At 44.6% G+C, this 23,110-nt stretch overlaps 1 protein-coding gene across 1 annotated transcript in view; it reads left to right on the top strand.

Annotated features, from left to right (window-relative positions):
* The window catches only part of KATNAL1 (katanin catalytic subunit A1 like 1), a 386,354-nt gene that overhangs the window by 38,456 nt on the left and 324,788 nt on the right, over positions 1–23,110 (top strand). Inside the window, exon 2 of the mRNA XM_085621654.1 lies at positions 20,176–20,348. Coding sequence (XP_085477780.1) covers positions 20,187–20,348 — 162 coding nt within the window. The 5' untranslated portion in view covers positions 20,176–20,186. The remainder of the gene's footprint in view (positions 1–20,175; positions 20,349–23,110) is intronic.

The raw sequence follows: 23,110 nt of genomic DNA, 5'->3' as shown, positions 1-23,110 counted from the left end.
TTGATAATTCTCATGCTAGTATGAGTATTCCCAATTTCGGAAATGTGCAAATATTTACTGTTTCTAAACTCTATATTTTGTTCCCATTTCAGAAATACATAGGTGTCTTTCATACCGATTTTTCCATGTATACATTCTCCCAGAGTAATTGCTATATACCCGGTACATGATAAAAAACCATGCAAGTCACTGCTCAGTTTTTGGCTCTGGGTTCGTCGTGTTCTTGGTGAACCTACAAGTCCTATATATCCCCACAACCAGTAAGGTCCAGCATATGTAACTTGATATTGCTTTCAAAGAGCTGTCATAATTAGAAGAAGTTACAGGTGAAAACGTTGACACAAAAGGCTGTTTTTTCCAACTAATTTTAAATTTTTCCTATATTTAACTGTTAGGGGCCGATTCCGATCCAGGTCGGAAGGGCACAGAACGTGATCCGGCCGGAAAAACTACGAGCCGTACGCATGTTTTCCGGCCGACTCGTACAGCTGTACGAGTGAGCAAGTACAATGCGAGCTACCTGAAATTCACAGACAGAGTCGTTTCCGGGTTCGAACTGCTCCGTACGTCTCGGTCGTAAGCTAACCGTGGCGTGCAATGGATGCGATTCATGACCGAGCCAGTACTATGCACGCGTCGGATGGCCTGTGCGAGCCGGAGTGTCCGGCTTGCAAATTGTCCGGGTGGTTGCCTTTGGGGGTCCGCGTCAGACCCCCTGTCACCCGCAGCCCTACGACTCGGACACAGGGGGAGACCCATGGGTGTCCCCAACACAGGCATGTACGGAGCCGATGGCACAGACGCGTACCCACTGTAGGGGGCGCACTTGTCCGCGACGTACCCTTTCAGTCAATGGGAGCCCATGTATGCGTCGTACGACTGGCTCCCATTGACTTCTATGGGAATCCGACCGAACCGAGTCCGGCAGCATACGGCCGCGTAGTACTCGCTGGGTTGGACTGCAGGACTCCGGCTCGGTTTATACAAAACTATGCAAACCATTATAGTAAGTATGTAGGAAATTTACTACTCCCACTTCACACAACACAAAAAAAACAATACTGAGTAAAATTTACAAATCTCCTTTCAGTAAATGCAACAGTAGTGAAAGTGTTGGATAGCGCAGGGGTAAAATGTACTATTCCCACTCCAATAAATTCAAAAGTAGGGAAAGTGTTGGATTGCAGAAGGATAACATTTACTATTCCCACTCCAGTCAGTACAACAGTAGGGAAAGTGTTGGATAGTGGAGAGGTCAAATTGACTATTCCCACTCTAGTCAGCAACATTAAAAGCAGACAAAATAAAAATATTTGAAAAACAAAGTAAATAAAGAAAAATGTAAATCTGTACAGAAAAACTACAAATATATCTAATATTAACAATTTAAAAAAATAAAAGCACATTAAAATGTTAGATACATATCGCAAATAACTATAAATATTATAAATGAAATTCAAAAATAATTTTTATACAAATACATATTTTTATTAAGAAATGATTTAACAAATATTACATGTTTTTAATTTAGTTACTTCCCAAACTATAACCTCACAAAACTCACAACCTGCACCTAAAACTTAACTTGAAAAAGCAAAATATTTACACTATTAATATAAATATTTATCAACAAACTAATCATTAATCATTAATTAAATGTTAATTATAATTAACTTACTTCCCACAATATACCCGCACAAAACACACTCATAAAATGTAACAGAAAATTATTTACACAATTAACATAATTGATTATCAATTTAATAATTAATATTAATTTACTTCCCCTCAAATCCCTACAAACCCACACCCACATCTACAATCTTTTTTTTTTTTTTTTAAATTGACAATTAACATAATCAGTGATCAATTAAACAAATATTAACTAAAAACAAAGGGGCTCATTACGATAGCGGAGGGACCGCCAACGCCGGGCCGGTGGTGGCGGTCTCTCTACCATCTGCTCCCATTTCCCACTGCCACATTAGGATGGCGGGGGGAATCGCTTACTGACCGCGGCAGTCACAAAGTCCGCCCTCCACGCTTCCGCCACGCCAATCGTCACGATTGCCTGGCGGAGCGGTCAGCATGTGTGAAATGGCGGCGGTGCCTAGCAGGCACCATCCACCAGATTACAATGCTGGTGTCAGTCAGCCTTTGTAAGGCTGGGGTCTGGGGTCCGTTGCGGGCCCCCTCTGTGTGGGGGGAGAGTCAATGTGCATTGGGGGGGTACCCGGGGTTCCCCATCCTACATTTCCATGCTCAAAGTGGCAGGCACCGCGTGGTGCCTGCCACGTTGTGCATGGAAATTCACTACGTGCCATATGTGCATTGCGAACGGTGCTGCAGCCAGCAGCATCGTATGCAATGTTCGGGGGCCTAGATGCACCCGCCATAGTGGCGGACACATCCTAATACACTGAGCGTGACTGCCGCCTTGTCGGCATCCAGCTCCGCAGCAATGGCGGGCGGCATCTTAATGAGCCCCTAAATATTAATTCATTAAAATCAATCAACTTCCTACCCTTTACCCCTATAAACCCCACAACCCACACCTAAAATTAAACTTAAAAAAAGATTACACAATTAAAATAACTAATTGCCAATTAAATATTTAATAAAATGTAACAACTAATTATTAATTAATTAAAATTAATTTACTTCCCACCCTTTACCCCTATAAACTCCACAACCCGCACCTAAAAAATGAATTAATTACACAATTAACATTACATTAAATTAATTAATATTAATTAACAACTAATTATTAATTCATTAAAAATAAATTACTTCCCACCATTTACCCCTATAAATCCCACAACTCGCAGCTAAGAAAAATGTTCACTTAACTTAATTAATGATCAATTAATAAATATTAATTAACAACAAATTATTAATTAATAAAAAAAATACTTCGCACCCTTTACCCCTATAAACCCCACAACCCACACACGAAAATGTTCATACATATTTTTATAGTGCAATCAACATAATTAAATATCAATTAAATAATTCATATTAAATAAAAAATAATCTCTAATGTATTATGATTAAATTATTTCCCCCCTATGCTCCTGTAAACCCACAACCCGCTACGGCACTAAAATCACAGAAAATTATTAAATTAAATTGAATAAGTACTAACAACTTAACAAATATATTTAAAAAACATAAACCATAACTATACAAAAAATGTACATCATACACATTTAAAATATAAATACTAAAATACATAACAATAATAAAAAAACAATATTTTAAACAACTATGAGGCTGATAACGAGTTTGGTGGTGCTGCGATGGCTTTGTGTCGACACAGCATGGCCAAAGCCGTGCATGGCCGGCCCGCCAGATTACGAGTACAACTCATGTCTAGCGGGCTTTTCTTCGGCTGTTCCCAAGGTGGTAGCCTGAAAATGTGCACAGCAATGGGAACGCAGAAGAAGTCCCAGAAACGGCATGGACTGCGAGAGTCTATGCCGTGCTGGAATTTGGGATGCAAGCAAACAGGGTGGAACATGTTGTTGGGGAAACTCAGCGGACCGTACTGACCCACCTCCTGTATTGGATAGCCCTGTTCGCAGTTGTGGCGGTCCTGAATGGCCGCATCGGAGTAGGGCGGCTGAAGGACCGCTACCGCTGCACCACCACGAATCTGGTGGTCAAAGACCTCCAGACTCGTAATTGCCCCCTATATTTTGGCAAACGATATTAATGACTTCCATATTTTAAAGATCGATATTGCTTACCTTAAAATCGATATTCTTGCTGACGATATTTCCATATCACGATATTTTGGACACAATATTGTGGTATGGTGATTTTTTTATCGATATTTTTTCTGAATACCGTGTCAGATATTTCTTTAGCACCTTTTCTCGCTACCTTCGATTTTTGTTTTTTTCTTTTGGTTTAGCAGTTGTAGTTGCTTTTGAGGATTTCTTTTTACACAGTTGGAATTTGCTTACTTGAAAACGGTCACCTCTTCTGCTTGTGCTGATCCAATTGAGACTTTTCTCTTGCACCTCTTTGCTCATAATCTATAATACAGGTCTTTTTATATAGTCAGTAAAGATAAAAGCTAAGGGCCAGATTCCAATCCTGGTCGGAAACCGTTCCGACCGACACGGACAGGGAATGTATTCCGACTGACACGTACCAGCGCTGTACGACCGGTGGAGTACGATGCAAGGCATGTCAAATACAACTGACTCGCACAGAGCACAAGACGGATGACCGACACGTACGGGAATCAATCCGTCTGAGTGAATGGTCCGGAAAAGAGCCCGACGCGACTCGTACATGAACACTGCAACATAGCGTAACGTGAATGGGACAGATTCGTACTACCCCGCAATTGCTTAAAAAGCATCTGTTTTGGTCAACTGAACGTCTCCGTCATGCTCAAATAAACACAACAGAAACAGACAGAAAAAGTCCAAACAAGCACTGTCAAAGGCAAATAAATAAATAAAAACGCCACACCCACAACTCCTCCTATATAAAGGGCCAACATCCTTACCATGATCCTTTGCAAATTTAACAGACCTGCCAGAAGATACCACCACTACACTGCACTGAGGCATACACACAACCCACCCACCACACAACCCGTACACCACTAGCACCTGTCAAATACCACACTCACAGACAAACACCTTTACTCGTACTCACTCACCCTCACTTTCACACTCACCCATACATCCATCTCCACCACCACCCATCACCATGCCCCCAAAGAAGAATCCAAAGTTCACAGACGGTGAGTTGGAAGTCATGGTAGATGAAATTCTCAGAGTAGAGCCACAGTTATTTTGCACATTGGTCCAACAGAGCCCCCTGTCCCAGAAAACCAAGATGTGGGAGAGGATTGTCAACAAGGTGAATGCACAAGCACCTTGCCTGCGCACAGTGGATGATATCAGGAACAGGTACTATGATGTGCAAAGGAGGGTCAAGAAGCTGATTGGCAGAGACCATGCCCTGAGCCAGCGGACTGACGGTGGCCCTCCTGCAAAACCTATGCACTTAATTTCCTGAGAGGAGAAGGTTCGGGCCATCCTTCCACCGGAGGGCATCCATGGATTATCAGGAGTACCAGAGCCTGGTGAGTACAAAACCAACTAGCTAATATTGTGAGCCATTACACACTCACAGACATCACTGTCAAGGGGACAGTGATACCAATCACAGTTAGCAAAGCCATATCAACATTAAACTAATGATCCTGTGATGTGTATGTCACTCACAGAAACAAAATACAAGCAATCTCAGAGTAATATGTAAATATTTCATAACGTACAAATTTACTATCAAACACAGCAAGGCTTTGGCCTCAAAACACCATCCCCCACTGGTAGCCATCTTGCCACCACTGTTCCACTCACTCCCAGGGAAGCTGAGTCACAGGAAGGAAGGTTGGGATGGCTGAGAAGGTGGGTGTAGCTGCGAGCATGATGGGAGTCGTAGTCACAGCCAACAGTCCTCCTCCCACATGGCCCAGAAATCCCACCTTGAACTATGCTCATCTCACAGGGAGTGGAAAAGTACTGGCAAGATAGCTATCACTGGCCTCTGGTGTGAGGAGTACAAGGCCCTGTTGGGAGTAGTGCTCAAACAAACACCAGGCCACCACTGTCAGACATCTTGGCAGCACTGTTCCACTCACTCCCAGGTAAGCTGAGTTACAGGAAGGAAGGTTGGGATGGCTGAGAAGGTGGGTGTAGCTGAAAGCATGATGAGAGTTGTAGTCACAGCCAACAGTCCTCCTCCCACATGGCCCAGAAATCCCACCTTGAACCATGCTCATCTCACAGGGAGTGAAAAAGTACTGCCAAGGTGGCTTACACTGGCCTCTGGTGTGGGGAGCACAAGGCCCTGTTGGGAGTTGTGCACAAACACCAGGCCCCACTGTCTGACACCTTGAATGTAAAATTTGACTCACTGTCATGGAAGCATGGTTCATGGTGGCCTATCTGGGCTGTGGGGGAGGGGGAGTGCTATCTCTGAATGCATCTATAAGCAGGCCCTGTCACACACACCCCTCCCACCAACACCACACACCACACCTGTGACTATGCTCTCCGTGAGAATCAAGGAAAATCTACTTCCAAGATGCCTGACTCTGGGCTCTGGTGTGGGGAGCACAAGTCCATGATGGTATATGTGATATTAAAAAGATTCTCAAGAACCACATACCTGCAATGTAACGGGGAAGCTCACCATTCACAAAAATTTACTAACTTAGCACTAACCCACAGCAAGGCAATGTAATCCAAACACCAGTCACATACAGCAGCCATCTTGTTTATACACATTCACCCCCAGGAAAGCAGAGTCACAGGAAGGTAGGTTGGGATTGCTGGGAAGGTAGGTGTAGCTGAAAGCATGATGTGTGTCGTATTCACAGTTAACAATCCTCCTCCCACATGGCCCATCAAGCCCACCTTGAACTATGCTCATCTCACAGGGAGTGGAAAAGTACTGCTAACATGGCTGACACTGGGTTATGGTGTGGGGAGCACAAGGCGCTGTTGGGAGTTGTGCTCACACAAACACCAGGCCACCACTGTCAGACATCTTGAACGTAAAGTTTGACTCACTGTCATTGAAGCATGGTTCATGGGGGCCTATTTGGTCGGGGGGAGGAGGAGGTTCCTCTATGACTTCAACTACTATCAAGGCATGCCCTACACACACCTTCTCAGCCAGAACAAATAGCCCTCTTGTGACTAGTCAGTCCATGACAGTGAAAGCAAATGTACCGGCAAGATGGCTGACACATGGTCCTTATGTATGAATTGGCCACAAGTACTACCTAGGCTCTGGCCCTCTCACACCAGTCCACACTCTCAGCCATCTTCACTGTACATTTCTACTCACTGTCTGGGGATGCCTTGTCCTAGGGGTGCCCCTCGGCTGGCTGTGAAGGTGTGTGAAGTACAGGACATGTGGTGAGATACAGACATAGCACACATCACTACACACACACAAAGCAACATATCCATCAGTGACAAGGGATACCTGACAGTGAATGGAATGGCCACAGCAAGATAGCTGACACTGTTGCATGGTGTCATTTACACAATGCACTGTTGTGAGCAGCATTCAACTCCTGTATCATGCAGCGTTGTCAGCATCCAAGGCACTACACTCCCCTCACTGTCATTGACACTTTCAATATGAGGAGTAATCTGGACTGGGTGGGAGGAGGGGTACAACTTACAGCAGCACAAACCTCAGGACCTCACAGTTATGAGCATGGAAAAGGAAGAAAGCAGCCTTGGTTAACTCATCTGTCCATGGCAGATAAGGACAATTAACACGATGTTATCACGCACAAAGCTAAGCAGCAACACCATTCACTACAGAAACACAATCACATGTGTGCAATGAGATGAGAACTAGGAACACATATAACAAAAAAGTAGATCACAAATGCCCACATACATACTAGACCATGAGTATGTTGGTAGACACACCAATGTGACTCAAAAATACATGCATAAATGCCAGCACACATGCACAAATCTTGCAACACATTGTAAGAGTACGTATGTCATAATGAAATCACAAATGTAGGAAACAAAAACACACCTGTGTCAGGCACAGGGTGGCACTTGACTTTCAATGTCTATGTACAGTCAAAAGAATCAATACGTGACTTATTTATGCTCAAAGCTCAACATGCTCAGCAAAACACATCCTGTTGAAATTACAATGTTCTTTAGCAATATAGGTCTCTGTAACAATCGAGTACAATGCAATGTACATACACTCATCATGATGTACAATTGCAAATGTAATGTGTAAGATACGTTGACCAGTGCAAAACCACAACATACATTGTGTCTCTCTTCTACCCACAGGGCCTGCGGGGGACACTGCAGGAACAGAACAGGAATCCAGTCCCAGACTCTGGTTGACCCTGAGCTCTCCAGTGTGGATGTCTCTCAGTCCTCTTCGGACGACGGTGAACGACCTGGCCCCTCCTGTGTGGATCAGCATGCAGCAACAGCAGCTGTAACTTCAGCAACCCCTGCAACCACTCCTGCCACATCTGGCAACCCCCAGATGACCTCTACCAACACGGACACACCAAGGCAAGAAAACACCGACAGCACAACAACACAGGGCACTCTGGAGTTGGCGGACAACAACACCAGTGTCAACAATGAAGAAGGCTCAGTGTTGTCTGTGTCTACAACAACAGGTCTTGCTCGAGTGGGTAGGGGTGGTGGGATGGGCCGCGGGGTGAGGTCACATCATGAAGATGGTGCTGCTGATCAAGCTGACCCACAGTTGGGACGCATTCTAAGTGCATACCGAGAATGCACCAGAGAATTTGGCCAGGTAGTTGGGATCCTCAAGGACATTCAACATCAGCAGGCTACCCATTATGCAAAAATTGACGCACACATGTCCAGAATGGACTCCCTCATGTCCTGAATGGACTCCCACATGTCCTGAATGGACTCCCACATGTCCAGGATGGAGTCTCACATGTCCAGGATGGAGTCCAAAATGGATAAAATTGATGACCTAACTGCGGTGCACAGGGACATATTCACCTGCCTTCGCCAGATTGCTGACAACATGACCCCACCTCCCTGTGTGGCCACTACATCTGTTGCCACTACATCAACTGCCACAGGGAGGGATGAGGACTCTGGCGGAGAGTCCCCTGCACCGCAGCAGCCTTCACCTGAGGGTCCCCCTCAAAAGAAGAAGAGGGGTCGTCCAGAGAAGGACAAATGACCGATAGATGGCCATGCATCCCCCCCCAAGAAGTGAAAACCTGCTCCTGATATCCTCCATTGTGTGCGAAGCGTTCACCTAGTTGACTGTCACTGAACTCTCCCACATGGGATGGAGGATCTAAGTTGGATCAATGACTCAAATAACAGTGGACTTGGCTCTGAAACTTTCACCTACTACCACTTACAACTCCTCTGTGATCTTTGGATTTCTAAATTTTGTACTGCACTATCACTTACTTGTACTATTTCACAAAGGCATCGGAATAAATTTCATAATCACACAATACTTGCCTCTGTCGTGAATTAAACACTGTTTGTAACATGGAGTTGATGCCCTGAAAAACAAGTATTTTGCAGGAAAACAAGTACAGCAATTAAAACACAGTCTTGTGAGCAATTGTGATGTGACACATATAAGAGATACACAGAAGGTCAACCCAACACAAATGGCACATGGCATACATCCTCATTGCCGCCACTGTTGTAAACTGAAAAGACATTTCAATGCATAAACACTAAACAATGTCAGGTTGAGTGGAAATTCGGGCACAGAAACAGTATGCAAATGAATGTTGAATGTGTGTATGCAGACGAGGCACACCTCAATGTGGAGCACAGGTTTATTACACAGTCACAACATGTTGCATCCACAACAGATGCAATCTAATCACAATGTGACAATCTTCACAAATTTACCAAGACGTTACAAAATGTTCGAATTGAAGTGTGTGGCACAGCTACCTGATCCCAAGAAAAGTTGCACTCTGTGACAGCATTGTGTGTTTTGGAGGTTACATGTCACCATACAACAGCCAAAGGACCCTGCGAAGGAGAGACATAGAACAGTCTTTACATACCTAAATTTCTGCATACATCTCCAATGGACATTTCATACACAAGTCTTATGAATTGTGAACACTAGCTAGGAGTCATGTCAACACTGTACTGGTGAACATACTAACTCAATGGACACACAACAACTTCAAGGATCATGTCAAGTAGCATGCACAGATATTGGGCTACAGACACATATCATGCAAAGAAAAAGCTTAGTCAACTCATCATTGTATACTAACAATCATGAGAAAAAGTTGTTGATGAGCTGTCTCCGAACATCCTCCTACCCCTCATCATCACTGGCAACATGACCCAGGGCTGAATCCTCCCCTGCTGGAGGCTGCTGGTCACCGTCACCTTGGATGAGAGGTAGCTCATGCCTCACTGCCAGGTTGGGTAGCATGCAACACACAATGATTATCTTATACACCTTTTCTGGTGCATATTGGAGGGCCCCTCCTGGACAGTCCAGGCGGCAAAATCTGCTTTTCAGTAGCCTAAATGTCCGCTCTATCACTCGCCTGGTCCACCCATGTGCCTCATTAAAACTAAACTCAGCAGAGGTGACAGGGTTCCTGAGTGGTGTCAGCAACCACAGCATGTTGGGGTATCCGGAGTCACCTAAATTTGAACAAAAAAGACATCTCATGTGTCTGAAAACAGGGTACAGCTTGACATACAAACCACATACAACATAAACAGACATTACACACCAACAAGCCAGGCACGCTGATTTGGCAGCTGAGACATCATCTGTGGGATCCTACTATTCCTCATGATGTACGCGTCATGTGCTGATCCTGGGAAACGTGCACAGACATGTGAGATTGTCATGTCAGGCAGACATACCAGGGGGCATTTATGGAGTGAAAATGCTTACGATTCCTGTATTTTTGTTCAGTTGCCTGTGTTGGGACCAACGCCACATGTGTACCATCAATGGAGCCAATGACATGTGGCATTCTTTCTAAAGCATAAAAGTCACTCTTGATGTCAGCAAATTGTCATGGTGTAGGGAATTGATGTACCGGTTCAGAAATTGTAACGTGGCCTCCAAAAAATCCCGAAGCACACGGACAAACATTGTAGGTGACATCCCACCAGCAGTAGCCACAGTATACTGGAAGGTTCCCGTGGCACAGAAATGTAGGGCTGACATCACTATTACCTTGGGGGTCTGCGCAGATGGATAAGAGTGTCCAGGTAGCAAATGTGGGCCCAACTGCTCGGCCAAATCTTCAATGAATGGTCTGGTGAAGCGGTAACATCTAATGCTGTCATGTTCTACCATGGTCTCTAGGTCGGGGAAGGGTCTGTGGACAGCTGGTCTCCTGTGGTACATAGGTGACAAAGAAACTCTATCAATTCCCTTTCAAATGTGGCAAGTAACATGCTAAATATCATATGCAACATCAAAGCAAGACTCAATGAAGTAGGTGTGTAATGTTGAGCATTGACACAAATACCAGCTATGTGACCCTCACAGAACATTTCAAGTCATGATGGTTTTACAAGTGCAATGCTGCGCTGTGATTAATCAATGCTGTCTGTCACAGTCCATGTTAACAAATATCACATACAAAACACACATCTCAGTAACTATCAAAGATAGATGTGTGGTGTGGAGCAACCTACAAGTGGTGGAAAGGTACACACACAGGGAACATATAATGCCACATGGAAACTGTCAGGATGTAATGTCTGACATACATGTACCATCACACACATAAAACACCCATGATGTGTATCACATTTTGCTTGCATAACAAACAGGTATGTCTGTGACACAAAGAAACAACAGCAACTCACATGCCAAATACAGATTGATGTTTAAAGTGAATTTCATCAACAACCTAAACAATGGAGTGTGTACGTTGTACAATACTCAGATACTGTGGATTCACTCAAAAATACTGCATCTAAGGCACTTTGTAACACACAGTCCATTACAGCTGATATTCTGAGTGTATGTAACTTGTGATAACACAATGGGCCCCTGGAACTGTGTCCGGCCTAGGAGGGTGATCTGTATAGTTGTCACTCACAGTTGTGATGTGCATTACAAACAATGGATTTGGTGCACATGAAGGTTGGCTCATCATGGGAGTGTGAGCTATGAAGAGCTCTGTCCAATATGACATGTGAATATATGTACCCACACATGTCATAAAACAGGAAATGAAGTTTCCTATTCTGTCTGACAGGCCTATTGATTGGTGAAGTTCACCCGAGCCACAGCCAAAACAGTGTGGTTTGCATCCTTTGGCTGTTGACTGTAATGGGGACGGACGTGGGTGTGTTTTTAAAAGACGCGGCTTACACTTCAAAACCAAGCCGGACGTACACATTGGCTATTAGTCGTAATGGGGACAGACGCGGTGAGTTTTCAAAAGACATGGCGTACACTTCAAAACCAAGCCGGACGTTCACATTGGCTATTGGTCGTCATGGGGACAGACGCGGTTTTGCTTTGTGCACGAATCGTGTGCAAACAAATTCTTTTGGATAACAACAACAATGTATCAAACTCAATAGTGTTATGATGCTGAATATTTGAACGACGCGGTAGGCGTGTCCGATGTGTGCAATGTTATGGATTGGCCAAATTCGGATAATGTAAACGTTTCTGACCTATCTCTTTGGACCCATGGAACAGAATCCGCCTCTGCAGCACAAATATAAGGCTGTCTCTTCCCAAGAGACTTCACTTGCCTGCACTACATGCTACTTGCCTACATCTCAACCTACCACTGCTCCTGTCTCTGCATCCTCTGGGATCTGTAATGGCACGTACTGTGGAGAGGGTACCAGCTTTCACAGAGGAGGAGACCAGGCCCTGCTGGACAGCTCCCTTCCACAGTACAGCAAGCTGTATGGGAGACCAGGGGAGCAGGTGAGTGTTGATTGCACAGACCTTTCAATTGACCATGTTTTATAACAGACACTACTAGCATTGTGATCCTCAAGGGCAAGCATGCACACATAGTTATTGTAAGTCTCACAGTGTGTTGATTCATGTTCTGGACAGGTACAGGGATGTAAAAGTGTATTTTGTGAAATTGATTGTCATGCACTGTTGTTATGTTGTTAAGGCAGGCTTGCACACAGGACAACTGCCCCTGCTGATATGTGTACAACCTTTATACATTATATGCCCTTCCAACAATGACCTATATGTCCAAGTGTGTGATGACCAAACGTGTAGCATGTGTAGTAATGGTGTGTCACTAAGTCATCCTTACAGGTCGACGCCCATCAGAAGCAGGAAATTTGTCTGACCATCGTCTGGGCTGGGAGGTCTGTGGGGGTCTTCAAACACCGCATCCGCCACTGCCAGAAGAGGTGGCATGACCTCCGTGGCTGGACCCGGAGGATTGCAAGAGTCCAGCTGAAGCTGTCACCTCCTCGCAAAAGGGGTGGACGACAGACCCTGACCCCCCCTCATGCTACGGATACTGACGGTGGTCTTCCCTGACTTAGATGGGCAATTGAAGGCCAGACAGCAGCAAGGAGGGAGTGAGTTTGTGCCATTTTGCTGAACTATGTCTGACATGCATGTTGCACTCCCTCAGCCTGGTAACACTCTCACAGGTCGTCTGTCTGCTGAGACAACACTTACGTGGCTAAATGTAATGATGCCTCATTCTCATCTGATGGCCAGGCGTGTCCCTTTCCGTTTATGACATTTGTCACTTGGGTATCGTGTAGTTGCTGTAGTCCGAGGTTAATGTGAACAACACAATAGATAACAGGTGCATTGAGTTGACCATCATGAGTGAGGTGATTTACATGTGTCAGCACATTGACAGAAATATGACCTGTACTCTGTGTGGTACATACATAATTGTTTGAAATGCTGATCTGGGTCAACACAGGTTTGTAAGAATAATACTACACACCCGTACAGTAGGTAAGACCAATGTTGATTCCTCAAACAAATGAAATGGATAAGCGTTCAAAATGTGTAGTCACCTGCCTAGTGCTCCGGCTAATCCCATGTTTCACATGGACCAAGGACAGGTATGCCAACTAAGGCCATCTGAGACAAGTCACATCCTGTTTTTGTGGGTCAGGCAACACTTTAACCATTTTAAAATTTAAATTCATGTGTCTGACTCTGTGTCAGTGTGTACAGGCAGAACTTTTAAATTTACACATGTGGCAAATATATTGAATATGGACAGACATCCAATGTATGGAAATTGGCTCAGATACACAGGACTAAACTTCTGTGTGTTATACCTTGACTGTGCATAATGGTGGCTTCAACATATATGTGTATGCTGCATCACTTCGTTCTTGGGAGCTTGCAAAATGTATACAGATTTGTAACTTCATATACTCCAATGTCTCAGGAGAACGACGTGAGCTTGTAAAAGTGTTTAAATTGTGTGTAGCACTTAGGGGACTTGACCACTACAGATGTTGCTTTAACAGTGAATAAATGAGTGTGACACGGTGCTGATTGTAAAGTCGGGATTCACTGCCCCTGTAACAAGAGTCAGTACATACTGTTTGGGTAGACAGGCCTGTGGCATAGTGTGCCACATAAAAAATCTAGAGGATGCAGTATTTGTACTTGTCTGTTGTCCTGCATGCCGTCTGTTTTAGCATTGTAGTTAAAGACATAACCCAATCATGGTGACTGGGGATGGAAGTATCTTCATCATGTCAAATTATGAATTTGTCCATCCCATTTGTTGTGCCACTTCCAGACTCCCTTGCATGAGATGAGACATGTTTGTTATGAGCCCTGACACTCAGGAGCATTACAGATAAGACAACAGGCAAAACAGTGCGTTGTTAGCCATGTATTTAGTTTAATTTTAGAGACAGATGGTTCCATTGCCATCATGTGTTTGATAACCATGATTCACTGGCAGACTGACAAGTGACATGTTCACATATGTGTAATGAATATGAAAAGTGGCATGAACATCATGCAAGGGCTAGCTCTGTGATGTGTTGTGAAAAAACTCATGTGTCAAGTATGTGCAGATGACTGATGTGAATCTGTATCTCCTCCTTGCTCACAGCATCATCTACGGCGACTGGAGGAGACAGTTCCACTGACCAAGAGGAAGCGGCTAGCCAGACGGGGTCCACTGTGGAGGAGGAGGAGGGACTCAGTGGCACAGAGGGTGAAGGGAGCCACACTGAGGGCCTCTCAGAAACATCAATATCAGCTGAGGACCAATCCAGCTCCAGCGGTGACTCCCTTGTGGTGGTGGTGGGTGTTACCAGAGCAGAGGCCACAACAACCGAGTCTGTCCCCGCCACCACCACCATCTCCACCCTCCCAGATGCTCCCATTCCAAAGGTCCGTGGACACTCCCGTGTTCGGGAGCATGTCTCCTTTGGTCCAGGCACTGCACCCCCTGCATCTGTCACCCCTGCTGCCCTGAGTGTGGAGTCTGTGGACTTGCTCAAACAGTTACATGTGGGGCAAACATCCATGCTAAGCGATCTCCATGCATACACCAGTCTATTGACACAATTGGTGTCATACATGGAGGGCATGTCATCAGACATATCTACCCTACAGCGGACAAATCAGTCCATGGCCTCCTCACTGATGGCAGCAGTGTCCCTCCTAAAACAGTCCCTCACTCCTCTTACCTCTGCCCCATCCACAGTCCACACTAACCTACCTGACCAAAGGACACTCACACAGGCACATGCACACACCCCAACAGACAGAAGCAGCACACAGCAACCTAAAACAATGTCCGAACAAACACACACGCACACTCAGAACTGACATCACACACACAGGGGATAGGGCAACAAAACACACACACCCATTCACACCCACTCCACATTCCTCAGCTATCTCTCCTTCCAAAAGCCCTACCCTTGACTCTCCTGCAACTCCTCCTTCCCAGAGGCTCTTCCTCCCTGACCGTGGCCTCTTCCCAACAGATACATCAGACCAGACTCACAAGGGGAAGAGGAAATCACCACCCACATAGAGGAGATCCACAACCACACGCACACCCTCCCCTAAGAGTAGGAACACTGAGGCCCTCACCCGTACATCCCTCAGGACAAAGAAAAGCAAAACCCCACCACCATCCCAAACTTCCACCACAAAATCGACATCTTCCACAGCCAAGGCCACCCCTCCCAAAGTTCACACACACAAGCCATTCCAGGTTCACCCACACACCATTACACCATCCCAAAGATGATCAGGCCCTCTTTCCCTACCACAAGCACTTCCACTCACGCAACACCACACCCTCGGTCAGTTCCACACACTGCAGTGGAGACCATAGCCCCCCAATCTGACCTGTCCACTGCAGTGGAGCCCCCACCCCTTCAATCTGACATGTCCACTGCAGTGGAGCCCCCGCCCCTCAGTCCAACATGTCCACTGCAGTGGAGACACAACCCCCTCAATCCGACATGTCCACTGCAGTGGAGACACAACCCCCTCAATCTGACATGTCCACTGAAGTTGATACGGACACTCCAGTAGCCCCCATCCCTCCCATAACCCATACTGGTACACCCTAATTCTGCCCCTGCGGTGCCTGGCCTGCCCAAAAGATGCCCCTCCTCGGGAAGATGTCCCCCACTTATGTCAGTGCAGGCAAGCAATGGATGACGACTCATCATGTTTGCCCCCCGAAGGACTCATTAACATGGACTGGCCATCGGCCTTATTGTTATTCGTGATTTTTGTTTTTTATATGCAAATGCTGAATAAAGCTAATTTTTGTTATTTTGTTGCTTAGCATTTCGTGTACATAATGTTGCTAATGAGTGTACTTAAATTACTGTGGAAATATTGTTTAAGATCAAGAATGATATAGTGATGTAATGGACTGCATGTGGTCCATGGTATATGTGCCCTATTACAGTATGTATCAGATTCATCATTGACTGCAATTGCAGGTTGTCAGGATCCACATTGGTTTGTACAAGGAGTGTGTCATTCTTTTCACAACCTCCCATCTTTGGCTTACACTTTAGCACATATGTCGGGCTGACATTCGTACATATTTTAAATGTTTTCACCGGTATTCACGTCTCTAATGGACATGCAGAATAGCGCATTGATGATGAACAAGTCATCTGTCTCATCATTGCCACATGCTAAACATGGATTTTGACTACATGCAGAGGACTTTGGAGACACACCTGTACACAGGCTGATGGGACCAAAGTAGTCTGTGTGTTGTAATAGGTTTATCAATGTCCGAGTCTCATTCTGACATGGCAGACCCATGCCAAGACCAAGCTTGACACAGCTGACCTTCCACAGTAGTGAAATCACCTCATGGCAGTGTGTTAATCTGTGATATTTCCTGAGCCCATGGTGTGTGTTCTCTGAGCATGACTCTCTGTGTTCCACGCCCTATTTCTACCAAGACTGTAGTCCCTGCTGATGTTCCTGTTTGCGAAGCTTACAGATTTGTCTAGTGCTTTGTCAACCTATTTTACTTTGATGTGGGCGCATGGGCCAAATTGAGTCATTATGGTGTCATCCCTTGGGTTGATATAAGTGCCTGCACTGTGGGCAAACTCACATTTGACATATTTTGGATTCCCAAAATCACATCTGTGCTACCAACATCAGCGTGTTTTTAATCTGTCATCTGTTTTTGTGAGTTTGGCACTTGTATTTGTGTATGACTGCTCACACTCAGCAGATTATACCCTTCCCTGTCGCCTGATGGCAACATGTATTATTTGTAGGTCTCCTTGAGTGTTTCATTGTTCTGGGACAGTGTTAAATTTCCCAATGTGTCTGATACATTTCACGTTATGCACATGTACTCCATCCCAAACGGTATAACAAATTTCACCAGGAGTAATGACTAGCTATGTGTATTGTGTTTGTAAAACACAGATCCAACCACCACCAGTCGGATTGTCATGGGTGCATGTGCAATGTCCAGTCAATGTAGGCTTAGCAGATGCACATTGCTGCTGATCAAGGTGTGCGGTGTTTAGACTGGCCAAATGTGACTTGCCTCTTGGCAAGGCCCCTACCTACATTCTGGTCTTACATTACAGGCCATGCCCTGTGAGTAATGTTTGGGTATGTGTGATAAAAGTTGTTCTGGCAAGACCTGTGACACAGTGCTCAAGAGTGAGTGTGCTCCAAAGTATGGGCCACATCCTAATTTATCATTTCAGAGGGTCATCTGACAGGATACTGTCACCACAGTGTAGTGGCCTTGAAGGTACTGTGGTAGAGAGTCAGTCTCTTGATGTATTGTTTGTTGCTCCACCAAGCTTGTTCCACATGTGACTGTTGTGAACCTGGTCATTGAACAATGCCAGATTGCCAACATTCAGTAACACAATTCTCGAGATACTTCTGGATTATACACGCATATGTCTCAGTGGAGTTAAGCCACTTACACACACACACACACACACACACACGCACACACACACACACACACACACACACACACTCGCTCTCTCTCTCTCCCTCTCTCTCCCCCTCTCTCTCTCTCTCTCCTAAATCTTCAGTCTGCACATTCATCATGTTATGAATTTGCCATTGCTGCCACAGTGTGGAACAGGATCTTGTCAAAACTGTGGTTTCAGAAGGATTTCCTTTGCATGTGTGTCTGTTTGTGAACAAATGTGTGTTTATGTATTTTGATGGTCACTTCGTACACTGTCCAATTGAACATTGGTGGCAGTGTTAACCCACAATGGCAATGATTGGCTCCACATGGCAGGGGGTATCTTCAAAGGCACAACAATGTTTGCCTCAACATATCTGTGTTTGTTTGGCACACAACCACTACTTTGTCACTACATTGCATGTGGTTTTAGGCCTCAAAACTCATTCCTGATTGTTTGCACATGCTGGGGGTTTGAACCCCACACCCACCTTTTGGTCACTACATTGATGGGGGGGGGGTTATACCCAATGTCCCTATATGCTTGACAATGCTGTGGTATTGAACCCCACAATCACATTTTGGTCACTACAGTGATGGGGGTTTCTGTATTTGTTTTCTTTATGTGTCACTATTTCATGCTGTTTGCACACAATACACAATCATGGCATGACAGAAGTGGTGGAGTGTTTGTCCTTCACCCCCTATGGGGTGGACAGTGCTGGTGGGGAAAGACATCCACCCCCTATGGGGTGGACAATGCTGGTAAGGATAGACATCCACCCACTATGGGTGTGTTGGCTTTCGCGGGATCATGAAGTTTTTGTGTATGGTAGGTGTCTGACTTACTGTCTGCGACGTACGTGTGAGTTCCGGTTGTTGATTCGACCATAGGCGTACAGTATAGGGATGATATGCGCAATCAGATACATGGCTGCTTCGTCTCGTACGAAGTGATCGTGTTGTGGCGCGAATCAGAGCTGAAATACAGCTCTTCCGTAAGCTCTGACGTACTGGAGGTAGCAACCTGTTCGGCGCGGAGGAAGTAAGCATCGTACCTGCTCGGACGGAAACTGCTTTAGAAATGGTTCCAGGCGAGTCTATTCAGCGTTTACGGAGCCGGCTTGTATGGAAAATGTCGCTGGATTCGGCGCGTGCGTGTCGCTCGGGAAATGGACACATTTGCGCATCGTACTTCCTCACTTGCACGGACCGGCTCCCGGAACGAGTTGGTCAGAAGGTAAGGCTAAGGATGGCTCTGGGAGGGCCATCCGAGCGGGATCGGAATTAGCCCCTAAGTAGAGAAAAACGGATTTTTAAAATTGCATTCCTCTTGCATCCTGACCCAAGTGTGTTTTTATTTCAGCCTTCATCAGTAGACAATGAGCTCTGCTGTTGAACAGCATAGTTGAAATAAGGACCACCTAAAATGGGTTCTCTGGATGTGTAATCCACTGTGAAAAACACAGAGGGCGGGCCATAAAAATGAATAGGGCTCTACGCCACAGATTTTCCAAGCTTTGCTAGGATTTCTTTTCCAACATTAATACCTTTGTTGCATTTAATTATTTGAATCACATTTCTTGATTTCACTTTCCAATTTAGTAACTCCTCCTTTGTGATGCCAGTGATTGGTCCATCAAAATTTTCTTAGGCATATGGCTTTCTAGTATTTAAATCTAAAATTGCCCTTGTTAAAAGTTCTGTGATACTTTAGTGCGCTCTGGTTTGTTTATAAGCAGATATTTATTCATGGTTGGTGTACTTTTCTTTTGTCTCAAATCAGGCACCAATGGTGTTTCTGTGCATAAAGGAGGCAGGATGTCTAATAATGATAACACTTCTCTGGTGCCACTGGGTAAGATTTACAGTGTCCTCGTGGTTTTGCGGACACAATCTTTGCTTTTTGAATAGAAAGTAGGTGTTACCAAGATTATCCAGGGGAACGATCAGTGCTATCTGGCGTTTCATGCCTCTCAGATTGATCTACATTTATCTTTGCTTGTGCATTGAGCTATAAGATAAAATATATTATTTATGTTTGTTGCATGCCTAGGACACCTGGTGGGTTAATACGTGGTATGCCAATGCTGTACTATACAGGCAAATATAAAGACGGAGAAGAACCCACTGTTTCAGCAATTTTTCTGTTGCTGAACTAGTAGAAACAATCCTATTCCTGTTTCATCTGAATACATATTTTGTTTCAGGTTTGTGAAAGATGAGCTTGGTTGAAATTTGTGACAACGCCAAGAAGGGACGAGAATATGCTCTTCTTGGGAACTACGACTCTTCTATGGTGTATTATCAGGGTGTAATACAGCAGATTCATAGGCATTGTCTGTCAATCCGAGATCCAGCGGTAAAGAGCAAGTGGCAACAGGTAGGGTCTTTTAATGGGCAGCACATGCTGTCTGACAATGGCTGATAATGTTTTAAAGAAATTGCTAAAAACTGTGATTCACATGTTGCCAATTCAGCATATTTTGTCAATATTGGAATGCCTGTTCAAACTTTGCTATGTTTCCTAAGCCTACAGCTCATTGATTCAATCAGTGTATGTAGTTTTATTAAGAGTTTTTCTTATGTTTAGCTCTCAACGATTTGTTAGAAAGAGCCCTTTCAATGTTTCCTCCTTATACACTACATGGGCTATAAATCCTGTGTGCTCATTCTTTTGTGCACCTTTGCGAAGGGACACAGAACCGTAAAAAGTGTCTCACTTGGGAGCAGGCATGTCATATTACCAAACATAGTAAAACTAATGTCAGATTGGACCAATGGATAGCATTCTGCCTGAGCGCCTGTAGAACTCAGTAAGACTGCAAGCTCATCCATGCATTGAGTACAAAGAGGTTCCAGATTTGAAAAGTGTTCTATTTAACCCCGCATACATTTTAGGTGCAAAATCTATCTACTTGAATACTGTCTTGCAAAATATTCCCACTTTGTCCCACTGAAAGGGGGGTACCATAGCTTGCTTACTGAATTGTTTTTAATAACAGCGCTGTATTTAAATTTGTGTGTTATGCATCAATATTGCTGCTCTGAATTTCATGGTGAATGTCACAGGTGACCCTTTTAATCTTATAATGGTGTCTGAAATCGGGAGGCGATGGATTAACCGTTGTACGATGAAATCACTACATGTTTTGCTGGGTTCTACAATATTTTCTTTTTTGTCAAGTCTAGAAACTGCATATTGAAGATGCAGTAACTTAGGCGACTTTATCTTTGGTCTTGTCTTTTCTTTTAAAAAAAAGATATTTTTATTAATTTAAAACATAAAACATACATCACATGTCAAATAGTTTCACATAGTGCACCACATTGATAAAATCTACATGGTTAATGGAATCAATAATGACTTAGGTCTACGCTTTGGACTCAAATCTGCCCCTTTTAGTCATTTCCATATCTACAGTTGGCGAAGTACACAGCTCACCTCGATACACGTTCAATTTACCCCATTTTCTATCCCATTTCTTAGGACAACCCCAGGATTTAAACACATCTTTCTCTGTTATCATACATTTATCTAATTCCTGCGCCCAACTTTTTGGTGATGGCTTCTCTCCCACACCCCCATTTCATTGCAATAGCCCACTTGACTAGTGTGTATCCCAGTGTGCTCATTTGTTGTTCCACCTCTGTTAGGTCCGTTGCTTCCCAAATATTAAGAAGCCCTAAGCGTGGCGTAAGGCTAATTTCTTTATCCAACGTCCTTTGCATGTGTCTTGTGACTCTGTCCCATAGAATTTGTATGCAGGGACATTCCCAGATAATATGGTAAAAAGTTGCCTCCTGACTGCAATGACGTGAAACACATCGAGTCTGGTCTGTGCCCAAGTTTCGCTAGCGTGACCCCAGTGAGGTATATTCTGTGAAGGACTTTTAATTGGATCAAGCAGAGCTTTAGAGAAATGGCTGCTTCCTTGGGGGACATTAATGCTGTTTGCCAATCGTCATCTTCAATCTGTCCAATATCGGCTTGCCACCTCTCCCGAAGAGTGTAAAACGGATCTGGTAGATTATTGCATAATTTCTTGTATGTCTATGAAACGGCTTTCTCTGATATAGATTCCGACAGCAATCAATCTCCTAGAGGGGAAGACTCTGGGAGATTGGCAAAGTCAGAGAGGGCTCCTGTGAGGGCATGATGGATCTGTAAATAACAGAATATTTCCCCTTGAGCTAGTTGATATTGGTTCTTTAGTTCCGCGAATGTTAACATTTTACCTTTTTTCACTAAGTGGCCTATGGACGAGATGCCAATAGTATCCCACTTATCAAATCCCGGTTGGTGACATAGTAAACCCAGTTATTGGGGAGACCAAAGCGAAGTAGCTTGAGTCAGTCGGCCCAACCATCCCAAATTCGAGTGTCTTGGTGCCATATCTCCACTGTGTGGGCTGTCGGACCTATGTGTCGATTTTTCCGCTTTTGAGTAGAGGGATCCTAAGTTCTCTGCTCATTTGATATTTATCCAGCAGATATGCTGGGTCCACCGGTGAACGATACATCCAATGGTTCACCACTATCAATTGGGAGGCCCAATAGTATAGTCGCATATCCGGGAGGGCTATACCACCATCATACCAGCCCTTAGTCAATTTTTGTATAGCTATCCGAGGTGCCCTCCCATCCCAGAGCAAAGTTCTAACCTCACTGTCAATATTTCTAAAGTACGAGTCGGGGACCTTGTGTGGACAGTTCTGAAGAATATACAGAAACCAGGGGAGTGCCAGCATCTTAAAAAGGGCAGCTCGACTCGATAGGGAGAGGGGAAGCGACCTCCAGTGTTTAACATCATTACGAAGTCTCTCCAGTGGAACAGCCAGGTTATTATCATAAAAGGTCTGGAGTTATAAAGACTCCCAGATATCTGAATCCTACTGTGGCCCTCTCCACCTCACACCCCAGAGGTAGTTTCGATATTGAACCCTGAATTGCAAAGATCACCGACTTACTCCAGTTTATTGAACAAAATTTTGTTTATGCGTTTAGGATTCTATGTACCAATGCATAGGGGGGTGCGAGGTATAGCAGGATTTCATCTGCGTACAGAGAAATTATGTTCTCTTGACCTTTTGCCCATTTCAGCTCTCTGACGAGTGGATCCTGCCTCACTCATGAGGACAGAGG

The sequence above is a fragment of the Triturus cristatus genome, chromosome 8 (assembly GCF_964204655.1).
Source record: "Triturus cristatus chromosome 8, aTriCri1.1, whole genome shotgun sequence".
Taxonomy (NCBI): Eukaryota; Metazoa; Chordata; class Amphibia; order Caudata; family Salamandridae; genus Triturus; species Triturus cristatus.
The sequence above is the reverse complement of the archived record's forward strand: the minus strand, read 5'-3'. Positions and strand labels throughout refer to the sequence as shown.